This window comes from Myxine glutinosa, chromosome 1 (assembly GCF_964187855.1).
Source record: "Myxine glutinosa chromosome 1, kmMyxGlut1.1, whole genome shotgun sequence".
Taxonomy (NCBI): Eukaryota; Metazoa; Chordata; class Myxini; order Myxiniformes; family Myxinidae; genus Myxine; species Myxine glutinosa.
Genome location: NC_136261.1, coordinates 110,610,127 through 110,633,078, shown reverse-complemented (window position 1 = coordinate 110,633,078; position 22,952 = coordinate 110,610,127). Strand labels below are relative to the sequence as shown.

At 41.5% G+C, this 22,952-nt stretch overlaps 1 protein-coding gene across 2 annotated transcripts in view; it reads left to right on the top strand.

Moving 5' to 3' along the window:
* Nucleotides 1-15,879, top strand: part of PLPPR4 (phospholipid phosphatase related 4) — a 104,262-nt gene extending 88,383 nt beyond the window's left edge. For both annotated transcript variants that reach the window (XM_078776037.1, XM_078776043.1), the window contains exon 8: nt 13,759-15,879. In XM_078776037.1, the coding sequence (XP_078632163.1) occupies nt 13,759-15,006 (1,248 nt within the window). In that variant the 3' untranslated portion in view covers nt 15,007-15,879. The remainder of the gene's footprint in view (nt 1-13,758) is intronic.
* The last annotated feature ends 7,073 nt before the right edge of the window (nt 15,880-22,952 follow it).

Here is a 22,952-nt window from a genome sequence, read left to right as displayed (position 1 = left end):
TCCCCATAGGAGGGCCTCCTCCTGTTTAATATTTTAATGATTATTATGGTGGCATAGGTCACGTGGTACCGGCGCCATCTAGGAAAAACTTCACACCTCGATATCTCTGAAACCACTCCCTGGAAAAAATTAAGACCTGGCTCATTGTCAACTACTCCCCATGGGGAATAAGATATGTTAATGATGATGTCACTGGTGCCTTCGTTATGACATCATAATTCGACAAATACAACACTTATCCATCCGATCATTTATAATTTTTTCAGCAACTGTTCGTCTAATGGACACGAAATCTTCACCATAGGAGCGCATCCTCCTTTGGAATATTTTAATGATAATCATGACGTCATAGGTCTTGTGGTACAGGCGCCATCTTGGAAAAACCAAAAAATGTTGCACCTCCATATCTCCAAAACCGCTGCATGGAAAAAATTGAAACATGGCTCATTGTAAATAACTCCATATGGGGAATAGGTGTTGTTAACAATACGTCATTGGTGCCATAATTATGACGTCATAATTCGACAGGGACAACGCTTAGTCTGATCAGTTTGAAATGTATTGAGCATGATCTATGCAACAATTATATTAGAGAATATACATTTATGATGTCATCGCTCACGTGGTCTGGCAGCCATATTGGATCAAAGAAAGAAAATGTTCAAATACAGAAGAGTTGGCTAGCAACAAGTTGACTGCGCAGGGTAAGTATTCTATGATACCATCTAAGTTTGAACAAGCTTTCGGCCAAATAGGCCTTCTTCTCAGTCTACAAAAACAACAGGCATGCATATAAGACATTGGTATGATATTGATATATAAATAAAATACTGTCACGTGACTGCTCTCAGTTAAGACCGAGAGTAAGCCACGGATGGAAAGGAGCGTTAATGGAGGTGCTCGACTCAAATTGATGGCGGATGGTACGTGATTAGGAAGAAGAGTACCGACTTACCTGGACGGCCTCACCGACGTCTTCACCCTGCAAATTAACTCAGCCGGGACGCGTTGTAAAATTGTTCGGGAAAAATAATACATGGGTTTATTGAATAAATATCAGGACAGGAAAACGCGCCGGTAACTAAAACCCCATAATGAGCGCTCCTACACACCGACGTTTAACACACATGAGGGGAGAATATATGAAAATATAAGCGTCGTGTGTGTGTTTGTGGGCTTAGCTCAACCACTCAGGGTCTCGTCACGGTTCGTCGGCCCGTCTGGTGCGTTGGCGGGAACTGCCCGGTCGTTGGCGGGAAGTAGGCCCCAGTTCGCCTCGTTCGCACGCTGACAGGCCTCACCAGATGCTCTCCCCGTTGCCTCTGCACGTTTCCCTGTGGCATCTTTGACACGGTCGGTATGGGCACAAGAGCGCGAGGGAGAAGCACAAGGGAACCAGCGGAGGGCAAGATCGGAGGCCCAGTGATGGTCAGAAAGCAAGAGAGGGTCCAACGCAAGAGAGCAGAGAGAGAGAAAATGTCGGACGCACTCCCTTTTTATAATCTCCCCTTGGCCAATCGGGTGGCTCCTTCTGGCCTCTGGGCTTCAGCTGCGTGCCGATTGGCCCTCCCTACCATTGGTGTGATCTCCCCATCAACCCCCCTTCCAATCAGTCGCGATGTGGGCATGGCCTCAGCCGGCCTGAACAATGTTTTTTGCCATAATGGCACAATGTGTGGGCGCTTCCTGCCTGCACTTCCGGTGAGTTTTATTGTGGGGGGAATTTAATTAGTATTTGTGGTGCTAATGGGCCTCCCTCGTGTCTATTGGTGTAGTGCCATAAGGGACAATGGATAAATCACAAGGTCTCACGAACAGGGGAATTAGCATAATCCCTACGATAATTAGCACAAGGCCATCCTCGTATGACCACAAATATACAAGCTTAATCCGACATCCGGGCTGAACAGATTCCTGACTTATGTACATCGAAATGGTTCTTCCTACCCTCGATCATTGGAGTATCTACCTATACAGATCTACCTGAATCGATATATTACTGCCCCAAATTAATTACAATACATACAAAAAGTAGAGATATTCCGTTAACGGCTGCTCACCTTCCTCAAGTTCAACTAGAGTGAGTTTGCAGTTGATACCATACACGCCTACATATATAAACACATACATACACATATTCATATACTATTTATGTTCATATACATACACTGCCTACATTTGTTAATGACATATGTAAAGGTGAAAGGGATGTTTTATGAAAAAATGAAGTGAATGAGTTATGGTGAATGAGTTGAGGTGGAATGAATGAGTTGGAACATCCGTTAATCGTCAAAATTTATGCCATGAGGGAATTTTGTCCGAAGTTTGTGTATCCAAAAAGACTCACGTCTTAGAGCTGTGGTGTGTGATCGATTTTGGAATTGATAAATTATTGATTCGATGGCAGATATTTGAATATCGTCTATTGAGTGATCAGGTTGATTAAAATGTATAGTGTAAGGCAGAGATTTGTGATTGGTGTGAAAGTTACTGATCTCTGGCCGTGTGTTGTGTTAAAGTGTGTTAAAGATCCTTGAGGGTCCGACCACGTCGAAATGATGTCAGTGGAGTTTGAGGAAATGTGGTGCAGAGTGTTTCTGACTGATGTAGGAGAGGAGGGGCCTTATTCTAAATACTTGGCAATTGGAATGAGGTAAGGAAGTAGGTGGTCACCAGTGGGACACGGTTAGTTGCAGGTTTTGGTTTGTAAGTCAGAAGGTATGGTCTAGGTATATGTTTTGCCCAGTTTATTAGCCTCCATTGGACTTGGTCCGAAACGGGGGCTTATGAATTTGGTCTCGTCCGTCCATCGGCAACCTTGTCTTGGAGATGTATGGACTGGTTTTGTTCATACATGACACAAAAACAATACATGATGGTATACATATGCACATCATTTTGTTTCGCAAAGCGATCAGCATGTGCCACACCAGCTATTGCTGCATGCATCCTGACCAACATATTTCCATTTTAATCTGGTTGCTCGGCAACGATAACCCACGCTTCTTGCTCGGCAGCACAGATGCATTTGTAGCTTATTGCGTGGTGGATTTCACCACCAGAGCGACACAAAAATGCAGGGAAGAATAAAATGATGTATGAAAACTGTTTCTTTGGATCTCTTGGATAATTGATTTTACCAATCTCATATATATATATATATATATATATATATATATATATATATATATATATATATATATATATATATATATATATATATATATTAGTCAGGTTCACTATGTTTTTTCGTTCAAAATCATGGTAGATTAGCAAACCTATACATTTTTGGAAACGTTATTACATGGAAAATCTGAAAATCAATGTTTACATTTGCCAATTCCGACCAATTCGATTCGACCAATTCGACCAATCGACCAATTCCATTCGACCAATTCGACCAATTCGACCATTCGACCAATCGCTTCGATCGACCATTCGACCATTCGACCAATTCGATCGATTCGATTCGATTCGATTCATCGAATTCGATTCGATCGACCATTCGACCAATTCGATTTGCCAATCAATTTGACCGACCTTTGCTTGTGTGGAACGGACTGTGAAAACGATGCGGACTATATTGTCGGATACGACACACAGGACAGTGATGGCGAACTCTAAATGGCATATTCTGTAATCGTGTATGTTTGATGCCATTGACTGCCTGTGTATATTTTGCCATTGACTGCCTGTGTAGATGTGAAGTTATACTGACTGCATGTGTATATATGATTTTGCTGACTGCCTGTGTATGTTTGGTGATATGAATTATTGTGACACATTTTGATGTTATTAACTGCCTGTACAAAATGATAACATGTATTTGATTATGCAACTTATCGCGAATATAAAGACAGCATTTTGCAATTCAAAACTTTTGATTCGTGTCTTACCATTCCCCATAGCACTAATTTGATACTTTCATTGGATTCCTTGTCCCTGAAAATATAGGTTTAGTATATTTTAAAAAGTGTTTAGGGTAATTAGAGGCAGAAATAGAACAAAATATGTATTTTACAGTGGCCATTTTGAAAATCCGAAATGGCCGCCATACAGGTATCTCTCCAAATGTAAACATTGATTTTTAGTTTCCTTATGCTATAACCTTTCCAAAAATGTATAGGTTTGCTAATCTACCATGATTTTGAACGAAATATGATTTATTGACATTGTGAACCTGACTATATATAGGCTTTTTGAATGTACAGCCGGCTTTGTAGCTACAAAGTTCCTATTTCCAGGCCAAAATGATCTGTCTTTATTTTCGGGTTAATTTCCAGATACGTGTATCGTGATTTCAGGGAAATATGGATTGAATAAAACATACTCTGAATGATTGTAATAATGAGAGTGCCTGGTACAGATTTCCGATTGTATATGTAAAGAAGCATAACTAAAACGACACTTGCTCTGTAAAGCATATACCTCTACCAGGCTGAAAAGTTTACGTTTTGCAACCCACTGGAAGACAAATCTGCATCCGGACCTGAACCAAAATCGAATCAGCTCGTTCTTGTCACCGACCCATCTCACCCACAATGTTTTGGAATGTCGTTTTTGGTCCCATCTCTCAATGGTGAAGAATCCCTTAAATACTAGAGCAGCGTTTCTCAACCTTTGATGGCCCATGGCCCCCCTACCGAGTCGCTTAACATTCGTGGCCCCCTGCCCTTCAATAAAAGATGCAGATTTCGTTTTATGAAATTTATTTACTCAGTCTTAAAAGATAAATCAAAGTAAACATTTTTCTAAGCAATACAATCAATGAGACACTTGCTGTTGGGCTTGTCTGACGAGGCCTCTTATGTCCGGCTCCGTCTTGGACACAGCAAGGCGAATATCGTTCCCAACGTCAAGACGGTTTCTGGACTTCGTTTTAATGGTCGCGAGGTCAGAAAATCCAGATTCGCAAAGATATGTTGTGGCGAATTGAATGAGCATTACGGATGCCTTCTTGCTGAGTAGTGGATACGCATCCTGAACAGACAACCAGAAGGTGGAGAGGTCTTCTTTGTTACTGAAGACCAGCTTCATTGCTTTTGAAACCTTCAACTCTGCCAGCTCCTCTGCTTCGTCTTCAGTAGGTTCAATTTTGGCGTTGAACGGGTCTTTGTGCCACGGAACATCCAACGGTGCATCGTCGAAATACGATTTGAACTCAGCGGAGAGATTGTCGAGATGTCTAGTGATGCAATCTTTGATGCCGACGGGAAGCTCAATCCTCTGCGTCTGCAGGTGCTCGTCCAAGAAAGGAAACGAGGCAGTGGACCCGGCCTTGATTCGTGCCTGCCAGACTTCCATTCTAGCAGACAGTCCGGCAAACTTGTCTTGAACGTCACTGACTGTCACATCATGGCCTTGCAAGGACTGGTTCATTTCGTTGAGTTGGCCGAATATATCGGCCAGGTAGGCGAGCATCATGACGAACTCTTCATTGTCGAAGTGGACATGGAGGTTGTTTTCGTTGTCTCGCAGGAAGATTTCCACCTCAACCCGGAGTTCATACAGCCGAGAGAGGCATTTCCCCCTCGATAGCCAACGGACTTTGGTGTGGAACAGAAGTCCAACATGTTCCGCTCCCATTTCGTTGGCCAGTAGTTGGAAGAGCCGATGATTTTTGGCCTTCGCACGAATGAAGTTGATCACTTTGACCGCGACGTCCATGACTTCCAGCAAACGAGGCGGAAGAGTCTTTGACGCAAGAGCGTATCGGTGTAGCGAACAGTGGGAGGACGTCACATGGGGCCATTCGTTCTTCACAAGCGTGACGAACCCTCCTCTGACGCCGACCATCGCTGGGGCACCATCAGTACAAATGTGCTTGAAATTCTGCCAACCGAGTCCGTTAGCTTCAAAAAAAGAGTCCACAATAGCTTTGATATCTGCCGCTGTCGTTGTGGTTGGTAGGGTATTGCAGAACAAGAACTCTTCCTTCATCTTTCCCTTTTTCTCGTAGCGAGCGAAGGCGATCAACTGGCTCTCCAGGGCGGTGTCGGTAGACTCGTCTAATTGAAGGCTAGCCTGGAGCGTGCTTTGTTTGATTTCGTAGCAAACTTGACGGCACACATCAGCAGCCATGTCGTCAATCCATCGTCGGATCGTGTCATTAGAGAGCGAAACTTGCTGGATCTTCTTTTTCGCCTCTGGTCCGATCATCAATTCCACCATTTTCTCTGTACATGGCTTGATAAGGTCCTCAGCAATAGTGTGCGGCTTCTTGCACTTCGCAATTCGGTATGCCACTTCGTAGCTGGATTGAAGAGCAGGTTTTTCTTCTGGCCGGAATCCAAATTTGGGAAGTGTCGCTTCACGGTCATATCGTGATCGTTTCGCAGACAGAGCGTCGATATTATCTTCCTTCCTTCCGGGAATCATCTTGTCGCGATGGTTTGAAAGTTTGGAAGGACGTAGTGACGCATTTGACATCACGACCGAGCAGTGCAGACATTGCGCGCAGTCCACGCCATCTCGACTGACATTCGTGAATCCAAACTTGACATAGCTGTCATTCCATTTTCGAGCCTTCGACATCTGAGAAAAAAATTGCAAATACGAATTAATTACTTTTGTAACGGTAATACAGTAAGGTTGAAAATTAGGTTTAGAAAAGTGCTCTGGAGGGAAGGAGAAGAAAGGAAGTAGAGATGTAAAGAAGCAGAAAGAGATGGAGAGAAACTCATCTACCCTTTTTTAGAGAAGGTTAAACTCATCTACCCTTTTTACTTTGACACTATGACCGGAGACTCGTCACCTTAATTGTACATTACAAGCTTCTGCATTCTGAATCGCAGTTTTTCGGCGTCCGCTCGTGGCCCCCCGGTCGAAGGCCCGTGGCCCCCTTGGGGGGCCACGGGCCCCCGGTTGAGAAACGCTGTACTAGAGTATCCGGATCTTCATCAAAATCGAATCAATTCGTCCTTGTCAAGCACCAAAACTGTCCACCAAGTTTCATCCGAATCCGTCCATAACTTTTTGAGATTTCCTGCTCACAGACAGACAAACAGGGGTGAAAACATAACCTATGTCCATCTTAGGTGGGGAGGTAACAGGAAGTCGTTGCGGAGGGGAAAGTGCAGCCAAATAAACTCCTAAGGGTGAGTGGTGGAAGGGTACAGTGGGAAACAGTGCAGACAGTACAGTACAGACAGTACAGTGGGTACAGAGTCTCCCACAAAGACAGTGGGAAATGTAGTTCTTCACATAAAAATCATGACTTTGACCATTTATATGACTTGAACACTTGAGTCCAGCACTCCCTTTACCGAGACTCATCTACTCTTCACACCGTTTGTTGGTATGTTTGTCCCTTGACCCTCCGACAAGGTCAGAGACAGTGGGACATTAAAATGAGCTCCATCCGATGGACCGATCATCCGTCCATGTACTTTTGTGTACGCGATATTTCAAAAACCGTTGAACATTTAGCTTTCATATTGTAGATGTCTATTCCTCATGACATTATCTCAATCTTATTAGGTCACAGCTGTGATTGGTTGAATCATGTTGCCATGGCAACCATCTCAGCGATTTGGTTTATGTACGCGATATTTCAACAACTGTTCAAGATTTAGCTTTCATATTACCCAGATCTATTCCTCATACCACTCGAAAGGCGAGGGACCTCGAGTATCAGCCATATAACCATATGTTCGTAGAGCAATCAAAGCCATATAACCTGTCTTGTTTGTATCTACAGAGGTTGAAAGATAAATTAAGACCCTGCCAATATACACCAAATAATGTGTGCCACTTCCTGTTGTGGAAAATAAAGCGTAATTGCAAACAAAGATAAAAAATTGATAGCTGCCTGTATAGGAATTTCCTTTCTGAAGTTAAAGATTCATGGATCACACTGGCATTAGAGGCATTCATTTATTGTGTACACACATATGGCGGGCGAGCACCCTCCCTCATCCCTCCATTAGCTCTTTCTGACAGATGCTCTTCCCTCCCAGTGCTCCGATTTCCCTTGTTATAGATTTTTCCAGTTGGCTGGGCTTGGAATTTCACAAATTTTTCTGAACATGGTATACATTTGAATGTTCCACTTGTATTCAACTAATATTTCATCAGGGTCTTTTAAGAGTGGTGTTTTGATCTCCCACTCATGCTCATAGTGGTCACTAATTTGAAATTTTATTGGAATTGTATTTTTTAAATCTTCGTATTACCATTTTTTCCAAGATTTTCTTCCAGCACTAATCTTTAATCCATCTCTTTTACATCCAGGGTAATAAAGCCAAGGCGCAGATCCAGCTTTAAGCCTAACGGCAGTTACATATAAATGCAGACCCCTAATGCTGAGCTCAAGCTTCAGCTTTGGGGGAAAAAAAGCAAAGGCAATGTCAAGATCTAAAGCACCACACGGATTTGGATTTCCTGGCATAATATGGCTTGCAGGATTGCAGCTGGCATCTCCTAATTTGCAAGTTAATAAAGTGGATCACAAACCCTTCCTACTCCTATTCTCTCATATAGCCCAGTTTTCTCACCGCCACCAATATCTTGGCCTTGTTCACAGTCAGCCTGCCATGCAGCGAGAGAGGGGAAGTAGCAGTAGGAGGAGGAGGGAAAGACATGGCTGCGTGCCAGAGAATATCTACTTTACATATGGCTATTTCACATCTCTACACAAACCTCATTAAAATTAATAATTGCCATAAATTACATTCATTGAAAGCGGTTCGTTTACAGTATATAAGAACACTAATGAGCTGAAGTATTCTTGCATGTTTTCTTTCAGAAATATAGATGGCAGAAGCCTGCCCTTCATACCTCTATTGCCTTATAGCACAGCAGCTACAGTCTGACCCCCAATTAGCATCCTTGGGTTTTAATTACAGCCTGTGTTCTTCAAACAGCATGCAGGGCATGTCGGTTATATTTGCTTGCTCGTGTAATATGGTCATTTTGCGAGGAAAGATGGGAAATACATTTTGAAGCAAAAGGTGGGAAATTATTTAATAAAATGTATATTTGAGCTATGTGCAGAAATAATTGTTCTAAAAGGAAAATTATTATTTTTTAAATAAAAAAGGATTTATTTTTATCTAGATGTTACAATTGTTATCACCTTATTGTTATTATCAAGAAAAAGTAGAACATTGTAGAAGGTGTTGGAAGTGTAAGTATATAGTTACGAGGGGCGGACTTGTCTTCGACCTTTGTTTTTTTTTGTTTTTTATTCATAACTTGTCTTTGACACAAGGATTCTAATTGGGTGTCCGTTTATGTACTCATAACTAAGCTCGTTTTTATACTACAACTAGAACTGCACTCGATAGAGCACATATCTCTCCCAGGCTGAACATTTTATGGTTTCTATCCCACTAAAAGGCCAGATCTGCATCCGGACCTGAACCAAAATCTAATCGGCTTGTCATTGTCATCTAAACAACTCAACCACCTAGTTTTGTCATAACTCGTATTGTCATACCTTGTCCACAACTTTTTGAGATATCGTTCTGTATATAGTTTTTGGTCCCATCTCTCTATAATGAAGAATCACTTTTAAAAAAACATTCTCGTATCAGGATCCAGATTCAGATTTTAACCAAAATTGAATTAATTATGTTGTCACATACCTGACCTGTCCACCAAGTTTCGTCCGAATCCGTCCATAACTTTTTGAGATATCGTGCTATATATCGGTTTTGGCCCTATCACTCAATGGTGAAGAATCACTTAAAAATCTAGTGTCCAGATCTAGATGCGGATCCTCACCAAACTCGAATCAATTCTTCCTTGTCACGAAGCAAACCTGTCCACCCGGTTTTGTGCAAATCCGTCCACAACATTTTGAGATTTCCTGTTCACAGACAGACAGACAAACATACAGAGGTGTAAATTAATTTTTTTGTAAAAATGGTACTTACCTTACTTTTCAAGATATTCTTCAGCTTGTTCAGAATCCCACCACCAAAGCATATACAGTCACGTGAAAAAGTAAGTACACCCCATGTAAAGTTTTGACTTTTTCAACATATTTCAACATACAGCTGTTTGATCTTCATTTCAACAATATTGATAGATAAAGGTGATATAATATAACAAATATCATGAAACATTTACATTTTGTAGTCCATTGTATAATTTAAATAAACATAAATGCAAATTTCGCATGTGGAAAAAGTAAGTACACCTCTACATTTACCACTACTTCAAATACCTAAAATTAAAATCAGGTGCACCAGCTCAGGTGCAAATGATTAGAAAATCTTTGGAGAGGATCTTGGAGGAACCAGTCTTATGTAAACCTCAGACATTTCGTTTGGTTTGCTCTTTGTTGTTGAAGTGTGCGGTGTCACCATGTCGAGATCAAAAGAGCTCTCTGAGGCCTTCAGAAAGAAGGATATATATGCCTACGAGTCTGGGAAGGGATTTAAAAAGATCTCCAAACAATTTGAAATCAATCATTCGACTGTCCGGAAGATCATCTACAAGTGGAGAAGATTTCAAACAACTGCCAACTTGTTCAGGCCAGGCCGCCCCAGCAAGTTCAGCCCGAGAGCAGACCGCAAGATGCTGAAAGAAGTCTCTAAGAACCCCAGAATGTCATCACGGGACCTAAAGGTAGCTCTTGCCACTGTTGATGTCAAAGTGCACGAGTCTACCATTAGAAAGGGGCTGCACAAATTTGATCTACATGGGAGGTGTGCCAGGAGGAAACCTTTGCTGTCCAGAAAGAACATCAGGGCAAGACTAAAGTTTGCCAATGAACACCTAGGCAAAGACCAGCACTTCTGGAACAATGTGCTCTGGACAGATGAGCCAAAGGTAGAGCTATTTGGCCACAGTACCAGAAGACATGTTTGGCGAAAACCAAAGACAGCATTTGACCACAAGAACCTGATACCAACTGTAAAGCATGGTGGTGGAAATATTATGGTTTGGGGCAGCTTTGCTGCATCAGGGCCTGGGCAGCTCACCATCAGATAATCCACTATGAATTCTTCATTGTACCAGAGGGTGCTTGAGGATAATGTGAGGCCATCTGTCGGAAAGTTGAAGCTCAACCAAAGGTGGACCTTGCAACATGACAATGACCCTAAACATACCAGTAAATCCACCAAGGAATGGCTGAAAAGAAAGAAATGGAGGGTTCTGGAATGGCCAAGTCAAAGCCCGGATCTAAATCCCATCGAGATGTTGTGGGAGGATTTGAAATGAGCTGTGCATGCAGGAAACCCCTCAAACATCGCACAGCTGAAAGAATTCTGCATGGAGGAGTGGGCAAAAACTTCTCCCAGTCGATGTCAGAGACTGGTAGACAGTTATAAGAAACTCCTACTTGAGGTTGTTTCTGCCAAAGAGGGCAATACCACCTATTAGAGCCAAGGGTGTACTTACTTTTTCCACATGCGAAATTTGCATTTATGTTTATTTAAATTATACAATGGACTACAACATGTAAATGTTTCATGATATTTGTTATATTCTATCACCTTTATCTATCAATATTGTTGAAATGAAGATCAAATAGCTGTATGTTGAAATATGTTGAAAAAGTCAAAACTTTACATGGGGTGTACTTACTTTTTCACGTGACTGCAAGCTCTTGTATGCCTTCAGTGCATTCTTTAGCCAGTGCCGTGAATCATTCTTAATCGGCTTTCACTGTTAAGCTGATGATACCCAGAACTAACGACCTATCATTGAATCTGATAATATACTCTCTCCTAGAACTACAAATTCCTGTCTCTCAGAAATTCAAAGATGAATGTCGATGAACTTTCTCAAACTCAATGGTGACCAGAGTGACTTGCTATTTCTTGGCCCCTTATCCATCTTTTATATAAACCTCAGGACCAGAGAGTGAAATAACCACCTGAGCTTGGCTTCTATTGTTTAAATGTAGATGTCACTACGAACCCAAGTCTTTCCTCAACCCTGTACATTGCTAAAATATGTGAGAGTATTTTCTTCCATCTGCACAATATTCACTCATGTCTAAATCAGAGAACAATTGAAACTCCGGTTCATGCTCGCATAACGTGACACTTGGATCACTGCGGCTCATTGTTATCAGCCTTGCTTGCTTGTTCTCTTGAGCTATTACAACTCATTTGAATATGACTGCTAACCTCCTAGTTCAGGCTCATAAATTTAATCGCATCACCCCAATTATCAAAGCACTTCACTGGCACTCTGTAAAACAATGGATTTTTTAAAATTATGCTGATAACCTTTAAATACAAACATAAAATGCTTCCTGCTGACATTTATGACCTAATCACACAGCTTACATTCTGCAATAACGCGGAGGTCAAACACCTGGTAGTTTTTCAAATATCCTGGTCGTTCCTCCCATGATAAAGAAGACAAAAAGGCAAAAAAAAAGCATTCTTTATTATTCGGTAATGCCCCTCGGTTACTCGCTTCCTTTTTTAATTCATACAATCCAAACAAATGGTTTTAAAATCTCTGCTAAAAATATATCATGCATATATTTATTTTCTTTATTGAAAGTCCCAATGTGCTCTTTACTACAAATGTCCATGACAGACAATTACAGTATTACTATATTCTGCAGACAGTTGTCTGTAAATTCCAACAAGACTTATATTTTTGGTCACCACAATTATTGCCACCCTCTTCTGTTATTATTCCCCTTCCGGTTTCACTGGAGGGGACGATGGGTTTGTAATTTTTTTATACAGCAAAGCAACAACAATGTCAACGGGGTCAACTTAAATGCGCAATTCTGGCTAGGTGTCTAGTGCGGTGTCATAAGGAACAAAGGAATAGATTACAGAGGCAATGACACACAGGGGATTCATTTACCCATAATACCTAAGCTAACTAACATGCCCCACCCCTCGTGATGGGGACGAAGATACAAGCTTGCCCACGATACAAGCTTATGGATCCCTACTTATGGTACACCAAGGTGGTTCTTCTTCTTCACGACAGTCGGAGCACACTAATCTATACACTCCACCTGAACTTAGGTATCGCTACCCCCACAAACGTAACATATATATATATATATATATGTATATATATATATATATATATATATATATATATGTAAGGAGCAGAGTTACTCTGCCCATAACCGTGTATTCCATCGTTTCTGCTGTCATAAAGTTGGTAAGGTAATGATCCATTCACTTGGTTGGAAAGCTAAGAATCCATTTACTTGGAACAAAAAATTGTACCTTTAGTCACAAACTTGCCTGTTTTAAAAGCCTCTTTCCGATTTTGAAGAAGAAGCGCAAATAATTTTCTTTATGCAGCGGTTTTGAAACATTTACCAAAGCAGGAACCTTTCAAAAAGACATGACAGGAGCACGAAACATGATATACATTGTAGTTTTTCTCCAAGCAATATAAAAAATATATAAAAGTATATGGAAGGAGCACATAAACAACAACAACCATAACCATGACAATGACTGTGTTCGAAAAGATCCTTTTTCGCATGTTTTACTTAATTTTACATCATCAATGACACTCACAGATAGACAGGCAATATGTTTGTGAAGTACAACATGCCGTTTTGTTTTATTAAACCCGACAGTAAAGCGACAGGAGGCACACCTAGTCCTTATTAATTAAACCTTGGTTTGCCATATTTCTAGTTATGATTATTGGAATTAATTGATTTGAGAAACAACGATATCTTGGATTTTTCCATATAAATGACATGTACTGTTTTTTATGGGGTTATATCTGCAGGAAACAGAATGTTAAAGGATAAATTATAATGAACTACAAGACAGCCAGTCTAAAATTGTTGTTCTTTTTTTTAAGGTGCACCATGCAGTGGACCGTTTTCGCTTGGAAGTGGAGCGAGGACCGAGACAAGTGGCAAGGTATGGCAGTGGAGGTCCCAGTCGGGAGCTTGGATTTCGTCACCCTGGCTCATCTGTCAATGGCTTAGATGAGACTGATGGATCACGGGGTCGGTCTGATGTGGGCCTGAGTAGGAGCCGCAGTGAGAATGCCTCTGTTCGTGCACTAAACCCATCAGGTAGCAGTGAGCTGGAAATGATGGCTCCACGAAGACCTATGGGCAAAGAAAGCATGGTGACCTTCAGCAACACACTTCCCAGGGTTGGAGCACCAGCTATGGCTCTGGAGCCCAGTGACCCTTCTTTGTTTGCAGCAGGAAGAACCACACGTAGAGAGCTTTGGAAAACCAGAGTGGATTCACAGGAAGGAGAGATGCCAAGAGATGCCACAGGAGAGGAAACACAAATGGGAGTATACCTCAACATTCAGAGTGATGCAGATTCTACAGCTGCATCTGGGAGTACAACTGGATCAATTGGGGCCACTCGTATGATCTTTCCTGCTCAGGAAGAGCAGGACCAGGCCAGTTCTGTTGCCAAAAGCAGCTCGGCCCGGACAAAGTGGCTTCTTGTAGCAGAAAGAAGCAAACGTGGGGGCACACAAATGAATGCTCCACGTTTAATGCAGGTCATTTCACTTTCAAAGCAGCAAGGTCTTCTTTCAACAAGAGGAAAGGCAGTGGGAGATGATGGAGCTTCATCTATGGACACTGATGAAGCCGAAAGAGTGGCTTCATCAGTTGAGGATTCTCCATCGAGCTTAAAATCTACAACAGAGCCAGTTGGAATTTCTCCTCAAGCAATAATTGAAGGTGGCTCTCCATGTTACAAGGGTTTCTCAGATGTCACCATAAGGTCATTAACAACATCCGAGGCTGGTGGCCCAAGGACTGGAGTGGAAGAGGGGATGGAGATGGGTAGACCTGGTGGTGATGGTGTTGTGAGTTCTTGGAAATGGCGTCCAACACCTCACGAGGGTGCAGGAACGGCAGTAGGTGCAGAGCCAGAAGGACTTCCATTTTATCAAACAGGACCAGCAGCAACACAACTTCCAGGAGAGGTCGATTCCTTAACCACTATTTCCCCCAGTGATGTAACGCTGCGGCGCAAAACGCCTAGCATTTTGGTTCCTGAGAGACCTATCAGTCCAGACCTAGCCAGGAGCGTCTTCTATAAAGGCGTCGCTGGCCGGGGATATCGAGAATGACAAAGCAGCAGGTGTGCAGAATGAGAACACCATGAATGAGCAACTTATTGCCCTCGACATTTCAAAGTTCTGTGGTGCCATGTGAAGGGCTGTGTGCAGTCTACCCCATGGACTTACTGCTTCTCTAAAATGATCTTTCTGTTACCACAAAGATAAAATGGTCAACCCTCCATTTTTAGATAATTTTTGTCAATGCCTCCTTGCTGAGTTTCCACGACCATTATGTAAGAGATTAATCTGAGGCAAGGGAATGTTTCCCTAAAGTAAGATCCATTGTACTGGGGGGAGAAACTGTGAGACCTAGCGAGTGTTTCTGTTTGTGGTTGCAGAAACATGTTGCCCTCATCAAAGGCGACCCTTATCTTCAAGTTCAGCATTTTAGTAAGGTGTTGCTGGGCGAACCAACCTCGAAGACTATCTAAGTTTTTTTTTATGATTACCTTGAAGTCTAAAGATGAAAACCCCAGCCTGTGTTAGGAAAATGTTTTCCTTTTATTTAGATGATGGTGACTCGATGTTTAAAATGATACGTGGAACCAATGTGTTGTTCAAGTTGGGCGAGCAGGGGAAATAATATTCTTTGTTAACAATTGATGTTAGCAATATTCTTTGTTAACAATTGATGTTAGCAATATTCTTTGTTAACAATTGATGTTAGCAATATTTTTGTTAACAATTGATGTTAGCAATATTTTTGTTAACAATTATTCAAAACATTCCTGAAATGCTCTTGCAATTGTAAAGCATATAAAAGATGCTAAACTTGGGGGAGTACTTGAATCTCCAAGCAAATACTTTTGAAAAGTGAGTAAATAACTTTGGTTGAATTATGTTCACATTTTGCAGAATCATAGATTATATATTTCACATTTTACATCACTTTGCTGTGCATTTTTTCAATTTTATCAGAGCCATTCTTAAAGAATAATTCACAAGACATATCAACACCGCTAAACTTTGTATCACAGGAACATAGCTGTAAAATTCTGCAGACAATAATGGTTGTGTTCCGCCAATGCTTTTAATCGATTGTGAAATGTGAAAATGAAACTCCTGTTTTTAGAAAGTTGTCAAGTAATATGTGGAAATGCTTTTTTGCAGAAAATTCCGAGCAATCAAATCGTTTTTATTACTTCAAAGGCTGCACTTCCGTGTGCTTTTCACAGAAATCCTGCTGTTGTGATCTCATTGGTAAAACTAAGCAAAAGTCAAGAATAAATGTAGGTCATTCGTGAATGTGCTGCCAGGTTTGATGGACATGCTTAATATTTTAACATGATCCCAAAAACATACATGTAAAAGAGCATTGTTCAGGCCGATAAAATAACACTGGATTCGACCAACTTTTTACTTCAGTCTGAAGGTTTGAACAAACTGAGTGTACATTGTCATCCTGAATCAAGTTCGTAGTTTCCCCTATCTACAAATATCGTTATTCCTGACAATGATCCCTTTTTTTTTCCATGTCGTCAGTTCACATCATGTTTTTGCCAACAGTTTCCTAGTTAGGCAATGATGGTCCAAATGCGTTCGACTACTCTTACTACTTACTATTCGTCCTTATTTAATGACCCCAATTATTCTCACCTTATTATGGGGTTGGTCGGGGAATGTTTTTTGACCAAGTCTTTTTCACGTACCGACTGGCCAAACCTGGCGTTCCACTGAAGATGGCAGGAATTTGGTCAGTTTCTGGTGATAACTCTCATAATCTTGGCTAAAGGCACATTGGGGTCTTCAAACTCCATCAACGACTAGTGCTGTTCGGTTTTAATGACCAGCGCTGCTCGCCTCCACCTTAACGTCCTTCGGAGGGACGTCACCCACATTGATGCATCGTCCTGCATGCAAAACACCAGGGTGATCATTTATAGCTGGGTCTGCATTGAAAACGTGGCTTGACAGCTAAAAGAAGAGTGCACATATCTCTAGACTATTCTTCCAGCCCAATAGAACAAATGAACAATGTCAGTGTAATATTAACAGAAAACATGTAATATTCTGTATTTCATTGCTGGCTTTGCCAATCAGTTGACAGAAAATGCAATGCTTTATATTTTGTAGAATTACATCTCGTGAAATATTGCAACCGCTTTCCATTAAACTGGATTGACTAATTATAACAGAGGATCCCTCTAATGACAAAACAGGATGGCATGCGAGAAAAGCCACTTATCGTTAGAGAGAAATGTGTGGCTCATGCAATCATTAAAAGTTTTAAATCATCAGAAGTTATTTGTAAGTTTAGTTTGAAACAATTTCATGGCAGCTCTGTTTTGTTTACAGTGACTCACACTTTCTAAACATGCATCTTCCAAAATTTCAGCGAATAATTCTGTGGAAGGTTTGGTCTCCAAAGATAAGAAATTGGCCCACGTTTTCTGCATAGTTTTCAGGTAAAAGTTGTATCTTTCATGTTTTTATTGTGATAAGTGCCATCATGTAGTGTATGTAAAGAGCATGTTTTGTTAAAATACATATTTCTTTTAGTGTCACCTCGATATTTGAAATATACTTGTGCAGCTTGGCAATGATTGTACTATAAACATTCAAAAGTCAGCATTGGAGATGCTCATTGCCCAAGGTGCAGGTGGTTGTAGCACAATAACCCAATGCTATGGATTAAAGAACAATTGTGTGCATCTTTATTTATAAAATCGGATCCCGACATTTGCGGGGGCAGCTTTTTATTGTCGGGGTCCGACTTTGTTATTGTCGAGGTCTAACTTTGTCGGGTTCCTGGAAAATGCTGCAAATATCGAAACCGCGAATGTCGGTCATTGTTTCAGTGGGGAAATGGCGGCTAGGTTCCTGGCGGTTCCTGATTCACGGAAAATCCTGCGAATGTCGAAGAAAATCTGCGAATGTCGAGGAAAATCTGAAATTGTCGAGGAAAATCCACGAATGTCGCGGCATTTTTTCAATGGGGGAAAAGGGGACAGGTTCCCGGCGGTTCCTGATTCATGAAAAAGGTCATGAATGTAGAAGCAGGTTTCTACATGTCCGCTGCTCGTGGAAAGATCTGTTTTTTTTGCGTATGTCCAGCTGCTTTGTGTGTGGCTGACAGAAGATATGTTTGAGAACTGTTATGCTCGCGGCTCGTGGAAAAAAATTGTTGTGCCCGTGAATACGCGGGCCACTGAGCTGTGAATATAGAAGCAGGTAGCAATTTTTCAACTGTGAATACGCGGAACCCACAAATGTTGGGACCGCGAATGTCGGGGTCCGGTTGTATGTCATTTTGGTGGCGATATAGAACTACCATTTCAATGGGATTTCCATATTTTGATTGGTACGCCCTTTTAATGCCAGCTACAGCACTTGGAATTCCTCTTTGATGGATATGAAGGCTGAAATGCTTCGAACACAAGTTTACGGTTGTACATATGTGTGCGAAAATGGCCGTTTCTGTGCATAGTGGTGGGTTTTTGGTGATTTTTCGTCGAATTATATGCAGTTTATTATTTTTTTGCAGTCATATCCTCTGGGTGTTCTCCATGTTCTAGAGCATGTTTGGTAATGGGGTCATTGATTGTGTTACATAACTGTAGCAGATATTTGTGAAATCATGAGTAAAAAGCTGCCAATAAAAATTGATGGTTCGTGGACCTTTTGAATTCACTGCGTTACTGTGCATGTAATATTCCACCCTTTTTTTTTTCTTTTTTTTGTATACTGAATCGTACAAGGGTCATTTAAATTCGACCTGACTTTTGTTTACAAAAGGCAGATTCATGTGTATCCATAAAATGTTGAGAGAAATGGTATTTTATAATTGTTGGTAACCAAAACAATAATCAGAAGTTTCCTGGTTTAATGCATGTGCTGAAAATAAAGATGGTGGCAAATTAGAAAACAAATTTGGTGGAACAGAAGATAATTATAACATTTATTGGTCAAGAAAAACGTCAAGATCGTTGAAATTTACAGATAACTGCCTTCACAGTTTGGTGATTGTCTGTCAATGACATTTGTATGACAGAGTACCCTGGGGTCAAGCAGTTTTTGATTTAATGATCCTGTTAATAATGATGTCCTGCATCAACTGAGTGGATATCCTAAAAGAGTACAATGGAGGTATGCAAAAGCTTCTTCTTTGATGGAAAAAATGTATTGTTGGTTGTTATCGCTATATCCGAGTTTCAGAAGGTGGAATGAAGCCCTCCCAGGTCTCAAAGTATCCACCTCCGTATGTGTGCGTAAACAGTTGGAGAATACCTTAAAGTAATGCAAGTATCATCTTTGCAAAAAAGATCCAATTGTTGTGTTGAGGTCAGATTTGAATCACACTCGAACTATGAAATATTAAGTCTGACGTACGTTTCATTATGCTACAGAACTCCATGTTCACTTGACCGGTACCTGTAACAATGAATGCATATAAAAGGTGCTCATGGTGAATTGACATCACCTAATATGCTTCAGGATCGAGGGTCAATGATGGGTCAGAAGTGGGAAATGTCGGATCATAGCAAGAGGAGCGAATCATGAATATCGTTAGTGGAGATTGAGAATGACTTAATGAGATTTTAAATTATTCACCATGAATGAATCCATAGGGATTCTGTCGGGGACCACGTTCTTATGGTATTGCTTTCTTCTCCATCATGCATATGTTGACATGCCAATGGTACTTGTTGATCTGTATGTTTGAAGCATAGCCACCCCCCAAGATGTTGAAATTGCAATGCTCTGTGTTGAGCATACAAAGCAGAAAGCTCCAGAGAATGGAGTCTGCGTGTCATGCTGAAGTCTCACTCCCTTCATCTCCGCTATCCTTCTCATTCACAATTCCACACCCCTTATTCATTTTCAATTTCTTCCTCCTCCCTACAGTCTTCACATTTTATTTGTTTCATCTATTCTCATCTTTTATCATTTAGGTACCACGCATGCAACCAAGAAGAAAAAAAATAGATCTAAAATGGAATGCAATTGTAAAGGCCAATGTGATGGAAGAGATTTTTTTTCCCCCATATTCACTATCTGCATATTCTTCCAACTATAATTGTTCCAACATATATTCCTTTTGACGTTCATTGGTTTGTTAAATAGGCCTTCATTTTTGCCTTTCCTTTTATGAACCATTGCATCTTTTTCTTCTCATCTCTTGTTTTCTATCTCTAATTCCATCACGATTCTGTCTCATTTATTCAGTCCACATGCTCGCTCATATGTACATGCCCCCTTCTGTTCGTGCATTTATCCATCTCATCATCTTGTGCTGTTGTTTGCCATTCTTTTCTCCCCCCCCCCCCCCCCCAACCACCCCCCATTGCTGTCACACCCTTGGGACTCGAGCTTTGCCGAGGTGATCGTTGCCAAGGATACAGGGATTGGGTCATGACCCCTCTACCCTTCCACGGTTACTGAAGAGGTTATTATCGGGTTAGATGACAAGGCTATTGTCGAGTTAGCTGCTACCAAGGGCTGGCTGAGTTTACATTCAAAGTAACTACGTCACGTCATTTTTACCTGTGTGAAGCACATCACTTGGAAAAACAACGTTAAAAAAAAACAAATATCTACTGTACATTGTATTATGTACAATATTTATTATGTCACAGCAGGTCAGGTTCACCAAGTTTCCACGAAATATTAGCTTGCAACTGGGGTTTCCATGGTAATTCAAGATGGCCATCCTTGTTCATGGCCAGGGAAAACAAATTTTCTAGCATCAATGTTGTGTTGACTTTTTGTCTTTTTACACAAAGATGTGGGTATCACTTTCACTGTATTCAAACATAATTTATCATAAACGCTTTATAATGTTGCATATCAGCAATATTCCTTCCATCCGTTATAATTTATTCATTGGACCAATTAAGACAAACCCAGGAATCAACTTTAGATTAAAAATTCATTACGCCATAATTAACATAATATATCAGGCATCTGGCCCCTAGAAAAATTAACAGAGGAAAAGATGCTGAGGAAGAAGTCAGCAAAAATGAGAAAATGTAGAAATATTCGACTCGACCTCAATCCGATTCCCTCAGAGCCGCTGGATGAAACCGCCGCAATCAAGCAGGATGAGCCAAAGACCAAAGCCAGGTTCAACAAGTGTATTGTGTGATGTAACAGGCATATATTTACAGACTGTGATCGCAAATCATAAATCCCAATAATTACCTCCTATCGATAAGCACCGCCATGGAACAGTCCAAACAATGTTCAGGAATCCTTAATTATCTAATGCTTTAGGCCTTCAGAGACACATGATATAGGACACACAGAGCCACAGGAGAAGCAGAGTAACTAGGCCAAACTCGACAGTGGTGTTTCAGGTGCCTGCTCGGGTCTATCCACTGCACTGACCTGGGTGAAAGGTGGGACGTATGATTCCGTGAAGTGGGCGTGGCACAAGCAGACCGAGGCGTGGCAGGTCAGGTGTAGGCGTGGCGTCACCCAGCAGATCTGCAGACTTTTGACGCAACCTTCCTGCAACTTGAGACCGGGCGTCTGCATCGTCGTTCTGATGCCACATCCCTTTATCACCTCGGGTCTGCATGTCATCGGTAAGGTGCCGCACCCCTTCCATCTCACTCACCATTAGTCATTGGTTCAGGGGTGGAGCGATCTTTGCTTGACCCATCACATCGCCGAGTTGGTGCTGTGACAAGGCCAGGATAATGAGGGCACTTTTCCCATCTAAACTATGGGCTGGAGGCCTAACGAAACACTAAAAGGAGCATTTAGGACAGAAAACAGAGGAATGAATAAATAAGTGAAGGCTCGCAGGAATGATGGATTTTAGACACACACTGGAGTAAGTCTGACATTTCTAGCTATACGGATTAACGAAGCATATCTAAAATGACATTTAAGTACTTCACGCTTACTCTGAACATTCAATGTGGGAATAACTATGCTACATTAAGCATATATTAACCCTGAGGATACCTGGTGTTGGCCTAATGGTTAGGGTGGTAGGTTTGGTTATCCTAAGGTCCTGAGTTCGAATCCCATACAGCTGCTGAATTAATACCAGGTGGGGTTGACTCAGCCTGTCATCCTTCTGAGGTTGGTGAAATGAGTACCAGGTTTCTGGGTCCTCTCTCAAGGAGATTGGTGGCAGGATTTGCCCTCCGGCCACCATAAAAACACCTCATTCTGTGGCACACACAATGGTGTGTGTCGGGGTGGTGCTGAGGAGTCATCCATCAGCAACGTGCTGATCCAGCGTACACTCCCATATACATTCACGTGAAAAAGTAAGTACAGTGATCCCTCGTTTATCGCGGGGGTTACGTTCCAGAACCCCCCAGCGATAGACGAAAATCCGCGAAGTAGCGACCATATTTTTATTTTATTATTTATATATATTTTAAAGCTTTATGACCCTCCACACACTCTTATTAACCTTTCCCACACTCTTATTAACCTTTCTCACACTCTTATTAACCTTTCCCATACTCTTATAAACACTTCCTATACTCTTAAACACTTTTTACACTCTTAAACATACGTAATTTTAACAACATATAAAATTCTAATGGGTACTCACCATTGAAGATACTGTAGCGACCCATGGGTCCCCCAAGCAAGACCAGCATCAGAATCTCCTTGCTCCAGCCGGTGACGTCACCGGCGGGGATCCGCAGCGCAAGAGTGGCTGGTCATGTGACCGCCAAAGCGTGGCGCGCGTGCGGGTATAATCAGCTACACCTGTTGATCACGTGACCACAGAAGCACGCCACGCTTGAGAGGCGTGGCTTTCGGTTTCGGTTTCTGGTTGTGCTTTATAATGCAGCCCGATAAACGGGCTTTTCAGTGTTCCCGAGTTGGTTTTGAGAATAAATATCTTCTCGGACGAGTTTGTGTCTTGCCCGTCATTTCGTCCGTGTCAAGCAAGAGCCCGGGCTCTTCAATACTACAACTTGCGTGATGAAGATGATGATGAATTAGCTGTGTAGTACTGATGACGATGAAGGTGATGACGATGA